The sequence below is a fragment of the Papaver somniferum genome, chromosome 7, assembly GCF_003573695.1.
Source record: "Papaver somniferum cultivar HN1 chromosome 7, ASM357369v1, whole genome shotgun sequence".
Lineage (NCBI taxonomy): Eukaryota > Viridiplantae > Streptophyta > Magnoliopsida > Ranunculales > Papaveraceae > Papaver > Papaver somniferum.
This window is the reverse complement of record NC_039364.1, coordinates 15704449-15723543: the sequence shown is the minus strand read 5'-3', so window position 1 is coordinate 15723543 and position 19095 is coordinate 15704449. Positions and strand designations below refer to the sequence as shown.

Here is a 19095-nt window from a genome sequence, read left to right as displayed (position 1 = left end):
ATTACCATCAGTGAGCGAGTGCGTAGAAAAGAGAGGAATGTGCTCATGATAAGCAGCCGTTTGGGTGAAAGTAGGTTAGAAAAGATTATTGTTGTCTTTCTTGTAGATAGAGATAGAAACTCTATTTATTAAATATGCCCTTCTTTCAGAAAATTCATGGAAAATCTCTCCACCATATTCTTTTTCCATTCAATTCCTAGCTACCCACACCAATATATATCTTGAGAGGTGACAAAAGGAAAAAGCTACATGGCCATGCACGTAACAAGAAAAGAAAAAAGAAGTCACCATTAATCTCTCATATCACTGTTTTTTCATGTGAATTCTCTTTTTCGCTACTGCTAGTTAATGCTTAAGGCAGCATCTAGAATAGAATAAAGCAAGAGAGAGTGACTGTACAACGTACCGTCTTTCACTGCTTTCTTTTACTTAATAATGAAACTGTTTGGAGCTGGTAGGACAACTCAATACCCCAGCATCATACAAAAGAAGGGTTATAAGAACATGTATGAGTTACATATATGTGCAAAGGCCAATGGGAATTGAATCATGGTACATTACATTTGGTTCTATCAGTAATACTAGTTCAGGACCATGGCACCTTTTTTTATTATATAAGAAATGAAAAGCTACAATAAAAAGTAATAGTTAAATGGGACATGATGGTCATGCTTGCTTCACAGACAAGGCTTTAAGCAAGTAGTAGTACCAGCAGAAGAAGTATGATTTCAGTACAAGACACAAAGGTAAGAAAGTAAGCTAAGTAGTAGCAGACTAGCAGCGCAAGTACAAAAATTCAGCATGGCACATACTATAACTCAAACCAGGGGCTTGTAAAGAAGATTTTTAAGCCCCCAAAACAAAAATTATCCAAGTAATTTACGCAATATAAAGAATTACAAGTAAACATTGAAACCCCAAACATCACCAAGAGCTCACCAAACAAAAACATTGAATTTTGATTTTTGATTTTTTGTTAAAATAAATATAAATCAATAATTAACAAATAATAATATAGGTTAATAAAAGTGAGTATGGGGATTTCACTTTCATGCATTCAATGAGATTTCTTGCTTTAGACCTTCTATATTGTCAGCAACATCAGCCTTTTCCTTTCTTTCTCTTCTTTTTTGTTCTTTCCAAATTCCAAACATGATTTATTTTTTACATGCAGTTAGATTAGTTTGAGAACTACTAGTATGAAACCAACTTATCATCCAAAACCAAAAACCTAGAAGAAGAAAAAAAAATGGAAGGAAAAAGTATATAAACCCCACCATCCATGTACTCTTTGCTGCTTCTTCTTCTAGTTGTTAATAAAGAGAGTGAGAACAAGGTATATAGGGTTTCAAGTACTGATCTTATCATCATGATGTTCGTGATATCATGATAGTCTCTCTGTTTGGGTTTTTGAAAATATGGTATAGAAATATATTATACTTTAATGTGTGTTTTTTGCTCCTACCCATGATGATCCTGGTTGTCAGGGTCAGCCCAGCTGAAGGAGTACTTTAACCATTCTGCATCTTGTGGGTTTGGGATGGATGACTCCTGCTATATAACAGCAATAAATATATAACAAAATTAGGACAAAAAGTTTCTGTTAATTAATTAGGACTAGGATCCTAGTTATTTATGATTAGGGTTTGGTATACTATTTGTCAAGTTGAAAGATAAGGCACATGCTTGTACTGATGATGCTGTTTTCTTAAGATAGACATAACCTATTTTAGTTTTCTCTGTTCGAAACCAGAGGATTCTACTTGTGCTATAGCTATTGGTACCACCTCAAATTAAAAAAAGAAACAACTAAAAAATTGTCACCTCAACCAAGCTCTAATTAAATCATTGAGTTCTGAGATGGTACAAAATTTCAGGTTACTGCGCCCTCAAGCAAACCGCAAGGGGAGTAGGTTGCGACACGCACTCGATTCAAACCTTGCGGTTTACATTGAGGATAGCAAGGTTATTTCTTTCATGCATGGTCTAGTCTTTAGTCTTCTTTGTTTTATGGTTACAAAATAATATACACATGACAAAACCTATAATCTCTCTTTATTTATTTTTCCTTTATTTCAAAACCCATTAGTTTTAGTTTGATTTGAAGATGATCTTCTTCTCTCTTTTATTTCCTTCTTTTCTTTTGCTCTTTTAAATTGTTATAAGAGGAGGTTATATATAATGCCAAGTAAAGCTTTTCTATTCTATTCCTTCTTCATCTTCTTTTATTTCCTTTTTCCTTTATCTTTTATTCAAAACTCATTCTTTTTGCATTATAAACTAACTAGCTAGCTAGTCTAAAGAGGAAATCAGCCCACAATACAGATTATGTGCATACACCTTCATTTTCTTGTTTCCTACTCTATTTATATCTTTTTATTCAAAAATTCAGTTTTAGCACTTGAATTATGGGCTTCTCTAGGTTTCTTGCTTTGCTTGTTGTTATGTTGAGCAAAAGACAAAATCTAGTTATAAAAACAAAAGAAAAACTAAGTATTTATTATTGGTTAAGAAACAAACTAATAATCTTCTCATCTAAATCCATCATTTTCATATCTACGTTTTCGACCTATCAGTTTGAAGAAAATGTTAAAAACAACAACCATTTTTCGATTTATTAATCAGTTGATAATCATAATTAGAATGCTGTTTTTTTTTTTTTTTTAAATTCCTCTTTCAAATTAAAAATAAAAAGGCAAATGATATTGTTGTAGATTTTAGGAAGGAAAATGAAAACAAAATTGACACTTACTTCCTTAATGTCCGAAGACGATGAATTCGTGCAACGTATCAACATTTCCTCCAAACCAGAACCAGAGCTTCTACCGAGTTTATGATGATGTTGTTGTTGTTGCTGCTGCTGCTGTTGTTGCTGCTGCATGTTTTCATTGTTACATGTATGATACAAAGAATGATCTATATCTGTATATCTATGAACTGTAACTCCTTGTATATATGTATGTACCTGGAACTTATCATTTTGGAGTAGTATTCTGTTGACATGATAAGATTCTTCATCCAGAACATTAATGGACGTATGATGAAGGTTCGGAGGAGAAATTATCGTAGAGATAGGGTGTGTAGGCCTGCTGACATGAAATGCTGATGTTGCAACCTGAAGCTGTCGATGCTGCAGCTGTTGTTGTTGTTGCTGGACTTCATGAGCCAAGTGATGCTGTTGTTGTCTTATTTGGTGATCGCTTATCTCTTCATGCTCATCAAGAGTTTGTCTCGACGAGGCTTGATCTCTTGCCATTGAAACTTCTTCCATTAGTCCCACCTTATTATATGCATCGACCCATAAGAACATGTTTTAAAACTTGAATAACAAAAAAAAACATGTCGAAAACAAGAATATATATATTTACCTCATCAAAGCTTTTCCGAAACGGAACAAAGCTGAAATGATCGGACTTCAGTTGTTGAATATCGATAGCACTATAACTTGAAATTCCAGTAGTATTTCCACCACCAGACAACTGATCATCCCTTTGATTATTACCAATATCTTTAGAAGAAGAACAACTCCCACTACCACTCTCTCTTCTACTACTAGGTTCAGTACTTCCTTCGCCAATTGACGCACTTGCACGATCCGTCCAATTACATTGTCTAGGTTGAGTCTGGTAAAATATCTTTGAGACAACAAGCTCACCTTCTTTCTCTTCTTCTAATTGACCTAAATGGTACTGATGCATAACCCAATTCGTTTTCTCCGGTTTTCGATGTTTCCCAAAGTTTGTGTAGAGAACTAGTATTTTCTTACAACCTTTTTGCTTTCCATTTACCATTACAGGTCTAGTTTTCCCTGTCTTGTGCCATCTAGTCTCACCGCCTTGTAGATCACATTCAGTTTGAATTTTTCTCCTTTTTCGTGTTCCAGTTGTGTAAGCTTTTGAAGGTCTGTGAAAGAAATGCTTACTCAGACCATCTCTTGTCACACCTAGATAAAAATAATAACAAGTAAGTTACATAAGCATTGCACCAAAATTCAAAGTTAGGCTATGCTTAGGTGTATAATTTTAGGTGTAACAAACTTAAGAATTGCCAACCATCGCATATTTTCTACAGATGACAGCTTAAACCCGGGTTAAATTGTCGTAAGCCACAGAAAAAGAGGAAACAAGATTTAACCTGGAAGTTTTTCGGGGTGAGTGTAGCAAATCCCATCTTCACCCTCAATGGTTGGGATAAACTCATCAATTAAAGGATGAGATTTAGAGTTTTGAGCTTGGACTTTAGCTTCAAGATGTTCAATCAATTCTTGATCTGTTGGATCAAATTTTACTCCTGCTGGTAGACCTAACCAGTCCTATGTGCCAAACACCAATAACATCATAATTAGATTACATAAAAAAGAATTGCTTTTGCAAGCAAGCTTACAGTTTACGCCAAGAATAATCTTACTGTAACTGATCTCATGTTTATGCGGATCAGCGGATGTATATACTTACCGGTTTTCGTTCGAGTTTATGTCCACAACCAGGGCACTGTTGGGTTCCACACAATTGATGCTCTTCAAGTTTTGCATCAATAAGATCAGAGCTACTAAAAGAAGAAGAACCATCTACTGTTACAGCATGTAGTACGATTTGATTCTTATTCATTGCTTACTGTATTACTTATGGCTTAGTAGTTGTTGACATACAGCCTTAGTTATAACACTCTATAATTCACTATATATATGTGGATATATTTCTTGTTAATTCTTTCAAATATACTAGTACTACTAATACCATAAATCAATCTTTCTTATAGGTGTGTAACATTCAAACTGATCACCTCCTCGTCATGTTCTTCTCTTGATCTGCTTGAAACTACTGATTTTCACCTGTATATATGCATGGCGATCGCTTTCAATTACGCGAGAAGAAAAATACCCCCAATTATCTGAATTCTGATATGAAGAAATGAAAATGAAAAATTAGTACATAAAAGAAGGAAAATAAAGCAACACAAGAAGAAGAATACTATTGAACATAAGCAATTAATTACTAACCTAGGGTGTCAAATATAGGTTTGAAGTTACATAGCAAACAACAACAAAAAAGAAGATCAAAATCTTCTCCCTCTCTAGCATCTAATAAGAAGATAGGAAGAAAAAGAACTCAAATAGGTGGTGGTGGTGGTGGAGGAGGAGTAGAAGGAGGAGGGGGTAGAGAGAGAAAGAGGGAGAGGGAGAGAAGAAAAGAAAAGAAGAAACTGTTAAGGAAGAGATTGATGAGCTATAAGAAGAGCATAATATCTTTAAGCATGACAAAAAACACACACCAGAATTCCCTCTCTAATACTACTTTAACTGAAGGGAGAAGAGAAGAAGCCTAATAGCATGCAAAAAGATAAAGTAATATAGTAGGAGTGGTGCCTCTAGCACACCCCCACACCTTTAAAGGAACCCATAGCTTTGTTTTAAATTTTAAAAAATAAAAATACTTGACTAGTAAAGCAAAAGCAAATAGAAACTGTCTTCACACAGCAACATGCATGAGGTTTATCTGGGGGGTGTATTAATTTGTGTGACCTTGTAGACAGACATTCAAAGGCAACATCATCAAACATCACCCCTCTCTTTTTATTAACATTTATTTAGTAGAAAACAGTTCATAAAGATCTCAAGATATAGTAGTATATAATATCCATTTAATTAAGTACATCAAAATTTATACACTAACAGCAAAACACGGTTTCTGCCACGAAAAGAGATGTGTACATGACCGGTGGCAATAAGTTTAAGAATGGGTTTGAAAATATGGTTACGGAAATCGGTTGGCAAGCGGGGAAAATTGCCCATGACAGGTTCCGCATATTCAACCTTCGGGAAACCAATAAAATATCATGTCTAACTTGTCTTTTAGTTTTCTCTTCTAATATACATAGCATTTCAGTTTGTGATGATGTTATATACATCAAAATAAGGAGAAAAGAGAAAAAGTTGATATTCACATGAAGTTGAGTATTACACAAAGAAGGAAAGAAAACATTTTACTTGTTTGTGTTATAGTAATTAAGTTGTTTTTCTGTCTAGCTAGAGAGAAAAAGAGAGAGCCTAAAAATGAAATGTGGAAAAAGATAAGAACTCACATGGGTTTTGAGTTGGAGAGGGGGATGAAATCATGATTCGTTTGCCATGAGATTGCAGAGAAAAGAAAGAGTGAGAGTGAGATAGGGAGATGAATGAATTCTCTAATAAGGGTGGGTTGCTTGATAAGCTAGCAAAGTAAAATGAGCAGTATAACAACACTTGATGGGACACCATCACACCAGTAGTACCCCCTTGCTGGTTTTAACTTATAAAAATAAAATTATATTTTTAATATATATAACAAATTTACAAGACTTCAGAGACAAGCACACCCATTTAAATAAATGGGAATAATACCTAATTCATATTAAAGAAAAAAAAATGACTATGGCCAAACGGATTGTTGTCTATTTGATTTGGATTTTGACATTTTGTCACATGTAATTCACAATGAGTATATTTACGTGACAGTTTTGCTCTTTGACAGTGGTCTGGTGTCCGTGTTAGTGTTTTGTGTGGTTTTGCACCTTTCATACGCGAGTTCAATCATGCAATTTAACCAATATTCACAGTTATTCTTTGGGCAGCGTGGGAAATTTGGAATGGTATCTCGACTATTGATTCTAAAATCTGGAGTCCAATAATCAATCACATTACAACCTACATCAAACCGCGTAAAAGAACTGTATGTAGAATGACCGGAATTCATATGTCACCGGATCCGACAAGCAGAAGGTTGGGATCACATGAAGAACAAAAAGCAATAGGTTTTAGTATCATTTCAGATTTCTATTATAAGGCACTGCTGTTTCTCTTAGGTACTCAAAATATCGCTGAAACTTATCATTATTTTTTTTTAGTGTGGACCAAAAATTTAGAATGATCACCTGGTGTCTGTGTATAGAAAAGTATTGGGTCTAGGATGGTCCCTAGAAAAACACTTTAGAGATTTGATGGTTAATTAAAATCCATCCAATTTTGTGTTTTTAATTGCATACAAAGATTTCCTGAGAAGGTACTCTTGTCCTTACACTCAAATCCTATCCTACCATTTAGTCACTCTACCTCCTTCAGATAACACAGTGTTAGGCATTTGTAATTTTAAATAACGGTCCGCGAGTTATAACCCCAAAGGTGTCACTATCCATCCATAAAAAACCCATCAAAACAAAAGTAACACAAAAACTCCATCAAAACAAAATTAACACAAAAACTCCAAAGAATTTTGATGAAACCAATTTTAAAATTTTGAGTTTTTCTATCACTTTTTAAAAATTTGGGAATTTTTGTATCAATTTTGTTTAAGATGGAGTTTTAATTGATCCCAACATTTGAATGGGATTTTTGTACCACAAGTTTAGTCACCTTGGGTTTTTATGACTAGTTCTGTTTAAATAAAAGCAATTGCTACCTCTTCAACCTACAAAATGTAATAGCAGCTACACGGTGTGTATATGGACTATGGTTTGCATTACAACTCCGATTTAAAAGAACTTGACGCTGCATGCACATCCAATGTGTTTGAAACTCGGGCGCATCCAGATAAGAGAAACTGAGGTCATTTGCATTTGCCTCACTTGGAGTAATATTTTTACTTATAAACTTATCTAATCTTACTTCCTGAGTAAAAATCTTTAAACTCCGGTACAATGAACTTTATTCTTTCTTGAATCTGGCTGTGCCACTAATTGAAAATACTCCGATCATTTATTCTTCCTGGATTAATGTCAACTATTTCCCTGATTTCATGGCTTAGTTAGATGGGACCGAAAATCTTTCTATTGCCTTGGCACCCTAGTTAGTAAGTTCGCGAATGATTCGCGAATCATTCGCGAATTTTTCCGTATCACGAATTTTACCGTCTTATTCGCGTACGTTTGCAACTCCGAACCCAAGTCGCGTATTATGTGGCATTCCCGGATTATTCGCGAATCGTTCACGAATTTTACGTATCCCGAATGATACGTCCGCTTAATTCGCCATAAATTCTTTAGCTTTTACTTTTCAAAGACTCCACTTTTTGGGCTTTACTGCCTCCCGAACATACACGACCGAATATTAGACGTGTTGTAATTTTTATGAAACAAAAACGACTGAAGAGATTTGAAGGTGAAGGTGAGAGAGATCTCAAACTCAATAACCAAGCATCTAAACCACCATACGACGTCCTTTTGGATAACTAATGTTGTATATATTATTAATATCATCATATTGAGTTTATTTTTTCCTTAAATAACTCACACATATGCATAAAAATTGGTCTATGACCTTATAAATACAAATTATTTGTTATATATATATACCGAATTTTCAGAGTCGAACTCACATTTATAAATCGAATTATACACGTACGTATGCCGTTCCGAATTAATGACGAATCACGTCCCGTTGACCGAATTTTGGACCGAATCTGGATTTTACAAAACCGTATAATACTCGTACGTTTGCCGTTCCGTACGTTTACCGAATCCCGAATTGCTAACTAGGCTTGGCACTGAAATCTGTGAAATATCTCAGAACCCCCACCACGTCAATAGATGTAGACATGTTGTGGTCTGTAAAATGTCTAGGGAGTGAGCCAACCAACATCTTTTTACACTTTGGTCCACTTGAAGAATTTTCATAGAAACAATTTCTTCTCAACCAAAAAGAAGAAAACAAAAAGAAGACTATAATTTTTTAATTTTTAAAAAATAAAGTATAAAGCAAAAGAAAGAAGGAAAAATATAAAAATTAAAAAAATTTAATTAATTAATTATAAAAACAAAATAGCAAGTGGGACCCACTTTAGATATGCTTTAACAAGTAGAGGAAGAAAAGTGAAGGGATTAGGGTTTCGTTGAGGAACCCTCTTCTTTAGTCCAAGTTGGTTGAGACTCTTATCTTTTGTTTTTTGTTTTAAAATTGGATCATCTGTTTGTTAGCTTATCTAATTTTGATTCACAAAGTCATTCTCACGAGAACAGGCCAATACTTCACTTGACTGAGATGATTCATTTATTGATGAATTTTTTTCTCAAAAATGAGATTTTAGGACCATTGGATTATATGTTGATTTGTCCCAAGAATGATACGCAAAATATGAGATTAGGTCAACAATGAAGGCTGCATGCTTAACACATATTTACATGAGGAAAAAATAAGTAGAGATTATGTCATTGTCTTTGAAACACACTTGAGACTAGTTGAATTATGCGTGTGTGTTTTTTTTAGGTTTTGGATTGATTACCAATACATGAATTGGCTACTCAATAGAACGTGAACTGATAATCAATGTTGTCTCTAAATCTTTTTAGTCCAAGCGGATGTTATTCTATTGCGAAAACATTGCTGAATATATAGATACCTACGATTTGAATTATCTGTAACATAAAATAGTGGCACAGATTTTATGTGTTTTTAAGCTAAGGTAATGAATAATTCGATAATGATAAGTGCATTTTCGATTTTTCGTTTCTTTATATTCCGAAATCTATAAATTTAGTACTAGTTATTTCTTTCTGTTTTCTACTGATGTAATTGATGTTGATGTTATCATGATTCCTAAAATGGTGGTTCTCCACCATTATGTATCCCTTCAAATTTCAGTTTTAGTGAGGTAATTTAAAAAATTAAGGGTTGTTCAACCCCATTTTTCCATCAGGGAAAAAAAAGTGAATAATTTGATAAGGAATTTTGGCATATAGATGTTGTGGCTTTTTAACATTTACTTTATAAGTTTGGAGATCGGTCGCATACTTGATCGATCCAAGAGCAGTACATTATCAAGCATTTTCTCATTCTTGTTTATATTTATATACTATTAACAAAATAATGGTAGAACTCTGTTTCTAGGGTATGCCAAAACTTGGATGGAGATTACTCTGAAAATAATGAAAAGTACAAGGATAAGTAACAACAAAAATAAATACTACTAGTACTTATTATCGTGCACTAGAGATGTGAACACTTGAAAACACACAATGCCTCGGAACTCAAAATTTCAAAAATCCGATAAGTTCCAAACTTGAGTAGAACAAAACTAAATGATTCCTAGATAATATAAAATTCCGATTTCCAGGAATTTCAAGCACCTAATGCAGGAATCATCTAAAAAAAAAATCACATTTCAAGTGATTGTATGAACAAGTAGAATTCATGTACGCTTTTTTCTAATATATCTGAATTCCGTCATATTCCACCAAGTTTCAGAGCCACAAACATCAAAAAAATAAAGACCAATTTTTTTATTTTATTTTTTCCATATGATTATGGGGTGGAACAAGAATTTGATCCATTGACGTTCCTAAAACAATAACAATGACAAGTCAATATGATTCCATTTTTTCTAATCTATCTATTACCAAAGTTGAATAAAAACCAAAAGAAGAGAATGTTGCACTTTTATAGAAGCATCCTACTACAGTTCAGGGTTCTTTAATGGTAATAGTAAGAATCAAAACAGTGGGCTTGTTATTCCAGGATGATGTAGTCATGGGTATGTTGAGATGATACCACCAGATATATTCTAATTACCTCCCAAGTGTGATTAAACCAGAACCACCCGACTCGATCGATGTTAAATCATGGTCAAAGAAAAAAAAATCAAGTCACCTGAAATATGCTAGTAAATTGATTCCATACATTTAGCAATGTGTTTTGTGTGGAGGGTATTATTACAGCATCCATGAAAGGGAAAGGAATTTTATCATATTCCTGAATTAATCATATTCCCTGATTAATTAATGTACTTATGTTTTACCTCATCCTGAAAATGGGATAATCCATAATCTCTATCAATGTCTAGATGCCAACACCTTAGGAATATAGAATGAAAATTAACTCTGATTTTGGGCATACTGAAATCTTACTAGGCATACTGCATAAAGATAAAAAAAAGGTTGTGAAATAGCAAAATCAGATTATCCCTTAACCCAAATTTTTTTAATGGCAAATCTGCCCTTTATGTATTATTGTTAGTAATATTGATTAGTGATTAAATATTTTGTTTAGTGATTAAGATAATTTTCAGAATTATAAAGGTTGTTTAGATGATTTTTTGGATCATGGTTCGGCGAAACAAGTTGAGGTTCGGCTCACATCTATGAGCCGAATCTACCAATTGATGAACGGTTCGGCATACTGAACCTTACTGCATGTGCCGAACCTATAATTTTCAATTCCAACCCTTTTGCTAGACACTAGTTCGACTTATATGAAAGTTTCATCGTAAGCCGAACAACATCCTGAATAGCCCGGAAAAAAATAATAATTACTGGTTCGGCTCATATTTCGAAAATCGTATGAGCCGAACATAAATTTGTTATTTTTTGGATTAAAATATTGTTATTGGTTCGACACATATTGAGAATATCGTAATAGCCGAACCTCGTAAATGTGCTAGGTTCGGCACATATTATGATTATCGAATACGCCGAACCCCTATGCATCTCTATCTGTGACTAGGTTCGGCTTGAAATTTCATGAAATTTCATGCCGAACTGTTCATATACACTTACAGGAAGCTTTTATGAAGAACAGTTCGGCTAAAAACGCAACTCAATTTTGAGTCGAACCCAACACTATAACCGTCATTTAATCGATGAAAAAAAGCAAATAGGAGATTGGGTTTGTAAAACTTACTTTCTTATCCTCATTTTCGGAATTGGAGATGCAGTTGGTTCAATTTTTGGTTCAATTGGTGGTTGATTTTCAGTTTCTACACCTTCATCTTCAATTGGTTCTTCTTCTTCAATTGATGGATTAGAAGACGATTTGGTTTGCCTAGTCCCTGTTTTTCTTTGTACGAGTCATTATGTGGTTGGGTTTAATCGTCATTATGTGGTTGAGTTTAATCGACGATCAGATTTTTACGAATCGACAATTAATCACGATGATGATTATTTTTCTTCGCAGGAGGGGGAAGAATTCGGCTAGAGGGGGAGGAAGAAGAAAAGATGTTAAGGGAAACTGATTTTGATTTTTTAGAAAACTGATTTTAGATTTTTATATTGAGGGTATATAGGTAATTGAACTACCCATAGGGTACCCTTATAAGATCACCCAAGATGGGACTATTGTTTTGTATGCCTAGAAAGATTTAGGTATGCCCAAAATCAGGGTTCATGAAAATTCGCTGCTTTTCATGTCTTTTTCAAGGTCATGGTCATTGACCCAAAGTTGGGCCCAGATCAGGTGACTTAATGGGCTTAAGTTCATTGAAGATTTTTCTAGTTTTCTTCTCTGTACTCAAATTGAAACATATTTTGAGGCATACTCAAATTTTCTGAGACATACTCAAGGTTCGGCTGACAACCTATGTTTTTGCCTAGGTTCGACTGATAACTCAAGGTTCGGCTGATAACTTTTCAGCCGAACTTAGACAGATGTATGCCTCAAAACATTTGAGTATGCCTCAAAACAGGTTTCCTCAAATTTCATACAATAGTGAAGAACACAGTTGAACAACCTTGTACATAACAGAAGTTGAACAAGAAAGGTGATAGATTTCCGAGCAGGGAGGCAGATATTTTGACCACTGCGTCTAGTAGTAACCGTCATACCTGGCAGCCTTAGTGTGCCTTCATGAACTACTCACCCCAAGCAAGACATCTCTGCCAGGATTCAGAAGGAATATTCCACCAGTATTAGAGTGTTGTCAGATCTTTTCACTGCATCTTTAAAACCCATGGTGACCAGACAGGCAAGGTTGGTTTGGCGCCAACAGCCTCAGAAACACTCCGGGTAAGTAAAAGTTTCTGAAACCAGTTAATGAACCAAATGAGCATGTCTTCAATTCTTTCTCTATTTCCAACGTTTGAGATACCAGTGTACCAGCACTGCAATTCAAGGATAAACCCAGAAAAAAGTTTCAACAATAACAAACCAGCAAAATAAACTAACCAAGTGTGCAAAATTTGATACCAAAAAGTTCTGTCTATGCTTCAAAAAAAAAAAAGGGAAAAGTTCTGTCCTAAAACATAACAATGAATTCATAGATAAGCAAAAAACAGTCACTTACAAAGAGGACTCTGACCAACCTGGGACCAATTGACAGGCCCTAAACAAACTCAAGAAAATCTAAAATATGCAAAATTGGGAAATTCAAACCTAGACAAATTCCTAGGCCTAGAATTGGAAGTCAAAACTTGACCTCTACTCAAGGACAGTCTCCTTTAGGCGAAAAGAATCAGCCTGTAAGTTTACATCTCTTGAAGTGAATGGACTGGAGATGACTGCAAATCAACTCCATCTTGTCCAAGAAATCCATGGAAGCTTGTTTTTCTTAAATGCAAGGATGGAAACCTCTGAATCAGTCTGGATGACATCTCTGTACTTCTGGTTTGTCAACTTTAAGGCACAGGTACAAGCCATAACCTCAGCTACAAAGTTAGCAGCCATACCAAGACCACCAGACTCGGCTATTAAAAACTCACCAATATGATTCCTTACTAAGAAACATAACCTGCCAGACCAAGGTTACCCCTGGAGGCACCACCACAACACAAGCACAACAAAGTGGTAAACTCTTTTGGAAGACTAAAGAAACATTCCCCAGCTCTGACAGTCTTCACCTTTCTGCATGCTATATCGAAAGTCTTCAGAATATGTAAATCATAGGCAGGGTTCAAAAATTCACCTCCAAGTCTGATTTCACAATCATGTTTAAAATTGTAAATTTCTATTTCTAGTATCATCACTATTACAAGAAATCCTTCCAAAAAAAAAATTGTTCCTCAAAAATCACAGCTCTACCATAGTCTTAAAGGCAGCAACCATCCACAACTCTTGCACCACTAAACTTTTATGCTTACTAAGAGTCAATACATCACCAAAAGACTTGGGTTCAGGAAACAAAATATACCTCCTAATCAGCTGCAGATTATTTGACTGTAATTAATATGCCAAACCAAATGATCCGCATCTGGAAGCAATTTTGAAACTCTTTCTTTTCAGATTTTCATCATTTGTGAGAGCTCCCATGGTGAGTTTCCGGACATGGTGATTTTCATCACCTGTCTCTTGTTTTCATGCCAACTATGTATTAAAATAACCAACTATCCCTTGGGCGAACACTCAATTTCTTTTTTGTTTCCTAAACAAGTTGTTCTTTTTCGACAACACGGAAACTAAACGATACAACTCAAACAAAATTGGAGCCAATAAAAGCAAATAATCTTGAACCCAGTTGATAATGACTGAAACAGATCGCTAATTTTAAAAATTTGATTATGAGAATCATCCTGAACAACTGTTTACAACTTGAAATATTTGTACACGAGTAAAACCAAATTGGAGCTAACAGAAGCAAATACTTTTGAACACTAAACGATACAGCCTAAACAAAGTTCATAGTGACTGAAACAGATCCCTAAATTTTAAAAATCTGACTATGAGAATCATCATGAACTACTTGAAATATTTGTACCATCATGAACTACTTGAAATATTTGTACCCGATTAAAACCAAATTGTTCTAAGTGGAGGATAACCCTAGATTATATTCACAAAAATATAGAACTAAAACCAGTGATATCTGAACTGCCTTCTGTTTCCATTAAAAATCTCTATATTGATTTTTTTAATATTTTCAAGTTTTTTACCTATAAGAAGTTAAAATGCTTCTTGTGTGATTTGGTGACAACTATGCCCATCTCAAACTAAAGAACTAAACAAAATGCATTAAAAATTTCAGACATCAAATGATGTTTAAAATAGGAGAACAACATCAAAGCCTGCACAGAAAGTGTTAGACCCTAGATTTCTGTTGTCAAAGTATACCCCCTTAGGAGTTAGGACACTTTTTGAAATATAAGAATGACCTTATTCCATCAAGAACTTGGCTAAAAGAATGGTTGTTATAGAATGGAAACCCTAGTTCCCTATGAATTTTTACATTTCATAAACTTCAAATTTCAGCAAAAATGAAATATTTCTCAAAATTGCTTGGAGTAACAAAGGTTGTAGTGCTTGCATACCTGGTATTCCAGCTCAGTTATGATTATCATGGGTTTGCAAACAACTACCAGACCAGTAAATAGATGCAGATGTTGATTTCTGTAGCAGCATGGAGCAACAATCCAAAACTTCAGGCTCCACCTTCGATCATTTTTCAGCTTTCTGGCACATGAAAACGGGCGAGAAGCTGATATTAGGAGAACAAACTGGAAGCTGATCTCAGTTTCTCTCCAAGGGTTATCCAAGCTTGTCAATTTCCATTTCTAGACTCCCATTGCTGGTCGAGGTAGTCAATTCACACGCCACAACTCAGCCTATAGGGCTAAAAACCCATCCTGAAATAGGACTCTGCCTTCGTATTCTTACAGTTTTATGTGATTTACTTTGCAAACGGTCAAGAACAGCGTACGTAATAGTATCTGGAGTTAGTCCTTGCTGTTTCAGCTTAGCATACAGCTCAAGTGCTTCTGATCTTTTGCCACACTTCTCAAGACAATCGAGTAAAATATTATATGTCACAATGTTAGGGTAACAAGTTTCTGCACGCATCTCATGAAACAAAGTGAGAGCCATTTCAACCCTATTCTTTTTCCCAAAGCACTCAATGAGATTACTGTAAGTTACAACATCAGGATTCAAACCCTTCTCTTGCATCTCCTTGAACTTCATGTGGGCTTCATCGAGGTCACCATTTTTGCCAAGACAATTGATCAAAGAATTGTAAGTAATGATATCTGGTCGACAATCGCCACTTTCCATCTCTTCAAATAGTTTAACTGCGTCATCAACTCCACCAGCTCTACCATAACCAGCAAGAAGAATATTATAGGTGAATATGTTTGGGGAAGGGCCGTTTATCTTCATATGCTCATAAAGATCGTGAATTTGAGAAATCTGCTTCAACTTGCCAAGAGCAGAGAATACCATGTTATACATGACTGTATCAGTCATGATTCCTTTTTCATGAATTTTATTGAGAAGGTCGAGAGCTTCTGCAGTTTTTCCTGAATGGCATAGACTCTCCAGCATAGACATATAAGCATCCCTATCACCCCCATCATTAAAATTCCACATATTACAAAACAGCCTATGAGCTTCACTTGCATGACCTGATTTACTCAGTGTCTTCACCAAATAAGAATAGATACCTTTGTGCATGTATTTCTTAGACATTTCCACAACCTCATCTAATCTGGTAAGTTGACCTTCTGCAGCAAGACCATCCAAAATAACACTGTATGTGAATTCATTTGGCTGGCATCCCTTCTCAACCATTTTAGAGAAAAGAAAAACCATTTTATCAACCATATGGTTCCTTGCAAGTGCTTGAATCATGGTATTATAGGCAATCAAATTGGGGGAACATCCCTTGGTTATCATATCTTGAAAGAGAGACAAACATTCCTCTGCTTTCCCAATCTTTCCATTCATCCTGATCATAATTGTGTATGTATACCCATCGGGCTCACAGTGCTTCCGCTTCATGTCTGCAAAAACTTTAGATGCCTGCTCAGCCTATAAAACTGCTTCAAGTCAGCTTGAATGAAAGAAAAAAAATGAATGTTTGCATCCAGACCCAATTATTGAACCTAAAAGGAAAGGTAATTACTAACATGATACAAGTTTTTGCATATCAGATAATAAAACTCTACTGTAGCAAAATGTCATCAATTAGACTAGTACCGTGATATCAAAAAATATTGTATGTTCCTAACTGTATGCCTGGCACCCTCAAACATCCAATCACATAATGCCCACTACCTTGACCTATTATTAGCTTAATCCACACTAGAACTTGATATAGTAACTAAAGTCTATCAGATATACATCAAAATAAGCTAGAATCATAACATTTAAGGAAGCAACTTTGCTGCATGTACAAAACGTTGTGAATCAGCTTAATCATCTTAACAAATTCAATGCCCAATTTCTTGACCAATTATCAGCTTAATCCACACTAGACCTTGACATAGTGACAACAATTTTACCATACGTACATTGTGATAACCTAGAAACATGAAATCTAAGAATCACATTACCCAACCCCTCTCAAAACATTAGCGGCAACAGTTTTTAGTTCATACAACCAATCCCAAACAACCCGCCCCAATATATAAACCTACTTAATATTTCACTCCAATAACCAAATAAACAAGTCTAAATCAAACATAAAAAAGAAACAAAAATGTAAGAATCGAACCTTATCATCTTTGGCAAGAGCATCCAATAGCATATTATAAGCAAAGATATCCAGAACATAACCTTTCCTTCTCATTTCAATATAAACATGAAAAGCCTTCGAAACCTCATTACACCTCAAATAAGCTTGAAGTAAACATTTATAAGTATAACAATTAAACAATAACCCCCATTTCTTAACTAACCCAACACATTTCTCCAATTCCAAAACCCCATCAAAAATCCCAATCAATATATTAACAGTAGATATATTCCCTTTAATCCCACATTTCTCCATCTCATCCACAACTGATTTCACAATTTCCAACGAATTCGACTTCGATAAGATGGTAAGAATCCGATTATAAGTAAAACAATCATGTTTAAACCCAGGGATTTCATCAGAACAAAACTTAAAGAATTCTAATGCTTTTTGAGAGGTTTTCAGTGATTTTAAAATCTCACTTGCTTCTGATGGAGTTAAGGTTAGGTTTAAGGTTTGGAGATAATCTGAGACTTGAAGAAATGGGTCAATGATTAGTTTCGATGATGGAGATATTGCTGGTGATGATGATTGAAGGATTTTGGTGATTTTGCAAATTAGGTCATGGCGAGGAATGGGGTAACCACGAATGTCTCGTTGGATATTTTGGGTTTTTATTGTTACGGAGAATGTTTTTCCATTTAAGGTTTCTTGGATTACTCTGCCACTGTATTTGGTGGCAAAATGGCGGATGATGGTTTTGAAATTGTGGAGGCGGAGGTGGTGGTGGTGGTGGAGATGGAACTTCATTTGAGTGTTCGTAGCGAGTTGTGCAACTTCTGGTAGTGTTTTAGAGGGAGTGGACCGAGTGGTAGTGGGCCTACTAATGAGCGAACGTTTGGGGTTTAAGGGATATATTTCAACCCAAAGGCGGTCCCATGGAGGTGGGTTTGGTCGGCTAATTCACAATTTACATGAATTTGTAATCGTGTGGTAACTCAGTTCAGATTCTTAAGATTCATAAAAAAAAAAATTGTGTTAAAATTCATATATTGTTTGGCATTGATCTAAAAATCTTAAAATTATATATATATATATGAGATTTGGAGTAATAAAAAAATTGGGTCCATAAATCTCCTCATAAGTTTCCCAACAAATCTTAGAGGGGAGGGTCGGATTTCATATGGAGGATTCGCTGGAAAAGTGAATTTCATCAGAAACGTAATTCCATGGATTTGGGAAACCAAATGTAGAGAGAGAAACGTATTTCCACCAAATCCTCTGGACGTTTTGGTACCAAAAGCAGCAAAAAAGAATTTACTTCTGCTAAATTTACTTCTCCAGAAGTAGAAGTTAATCTTAAAAGTAAGTAGGAAAAATATTTTACTTCATAATAAGTGAAAAGTTTTCAAATAACATTGACAAATTGGCTTTTACTTTTTAACTTCCAGAAATCAAAAAACTACTTCAATATTTAATAACTTATTTGAATACCAGAAGTAGAAATTATATAGAGAAACTTCATTTTTCTTTAGACCATATTTCACCTGAAAAAGCAACAACTATAATATTTAATAGCCTATCTGGATAGCAGAAGTAGAAATTATATAAAGGAGTTCTGTTTTTCTTTAAACCATCATTCATCTGAAAAATCTCCTAAACTAGCATTATTAATAGAAAACAAAATTTAGTCCGATAGAAGAATCACATGTATCAAGCACACATATGGTTGTGTTTATTCTGAACCTCATGGGAGTTGGATAGCACCAAGCAGGGACGGAGCCAACCCATTACAAGGGTGTGCACTTGCACACCTTGTCTAGCTGGCTCCAAAGCCTATTTTAGACTAATTAGATTTGTTTTTTAAATATAAGCCTATTTCTACTTTTTTGAATCCCCTAAAAAAAATTGCACCTCATAGCAAATTTCTGCACCCCGTCTCATAATTCTTGGCCCCGCCCCTAGTACCACGTAT

At 34.9% G+C, this 19095-nt stretch overlaps 2 protein-coding genes across 8 annotated transcripts; both read right to left on the bottom strand.

The window, feature by feature from the left end:
* Nucleotides 1-1126: 1126 nt before the first annotated feature.
* On the bottom strand, nt 1127-5327 carry LOC113296142 (NAC domain-containing protein 75-like). Of its 5 annotated transcripts, none has more exons than XM_026544476.1 (7): nt 5000-5327; nt 4455-4897; nt 4135-4312; nt 3369-3943; nt 2966-3280; nt 2753-2875; nt 1127-1551 (listed from the first exon to the last, which is right to left on the bottom strand). In XM_026544476.1, exons 2-7 carry the CDS (start codon nt 4605-4607, stop codon nt 1462-1464), a joined length of 1434 nt encoding a protein of 477 aa, XP_026400261.1. In that variant the 5' UTR covers nt 4608-4897; nt 5000-5327; the 3' UTR covers nt 1127-1461. The 5 variants fall into 5 exon arrangements, with proteins under 5 accessions (XP_026400261.1, XP_026400262.1, XP_026400257.1 ...); XM_026544477.1 differs by having other exon boundaries at nt 2753-2872; XM_026544472.1 differs by having other exon boundaries at nt 1127-1554; nt 5000-5326.
* Nucleotides 5328-12202: 6875 nt separating this feature from the next.
* LOC113296141 (pentatricopeptide repeat-containing protein At1g51965, mitochondrial-like) lies at nt 12203-17945 on the bottom strand. 3 transcript variants are annotated; one of them, XR_003332975.1, is made up of 3 exons: nt 17160-17945; nt 14980-16474; nt 12203-12840 (listed from the first exon to the last, which is right to left on the bottom strand). XR_003332975.1 is itself a non-coding variant. In XM_026544470.1 (2 exons), the coding sequence occupies exons 1-2, from the start codon at nt 17928-17930 to the stop codon at nt 15269-15271; spliced, it is 1977 nt and encodes a 658-aa protein (XP_026400255.1). In that variant the 5' UTR covers nt 17931-17945; the 3' UTR covers nt 14812-15268. The 3 variants fall into 3 exon arrangements, 1 of the variants encoding a protein (XP_026400255.1); XR_003332976.1 differs by lacking the exon at nt 12203-12840 and adding an exon at nt 13024-13586; XM_026544470.1 differs by lacking the exon at nt 12203-12840 and having other exon boundaries at nt 14812-16474.
* Nucleotides 17946-19095: the final 1150 nt, after the last annotated feature.

Coding starts and splice junctions, on each gene's coding strand:
- LOC113296142 (XM_026544472.1), bottom strand. CDS start 4,607: ATGAATAAGAATCAAATCGTACTACATGCTGTAACAGTAGATGGTTCT. Junction 2,876..2,965: donor TCCAAAATGATAAGTTCCAG/GTACATACATAT, acceptor GAAAACATGCAG/CAGCAACAACAGCAGCAGCA. Junction 1,555..2,752: donor CGTCTTCGGACATTAAGGAA/GTAAGTGTCAAT, acceptor GCTGTTATATAG/CAGGAGTCATCCATCCCAAA.
- LOC113296141 (XM_026544470.1), bottom strand. CDS start 17,930: ATGAAGTTCCATCTCCACCACCACCACCACCTCCGCCTCCACAATTTC. Junction 16,475..17,159: donor CTCTTGCCAAAGATGATAAG/GTTCGATTCTTA, acceptor GCAGTTTTATAG/GCTGAGCAGGCATCTAAAGT.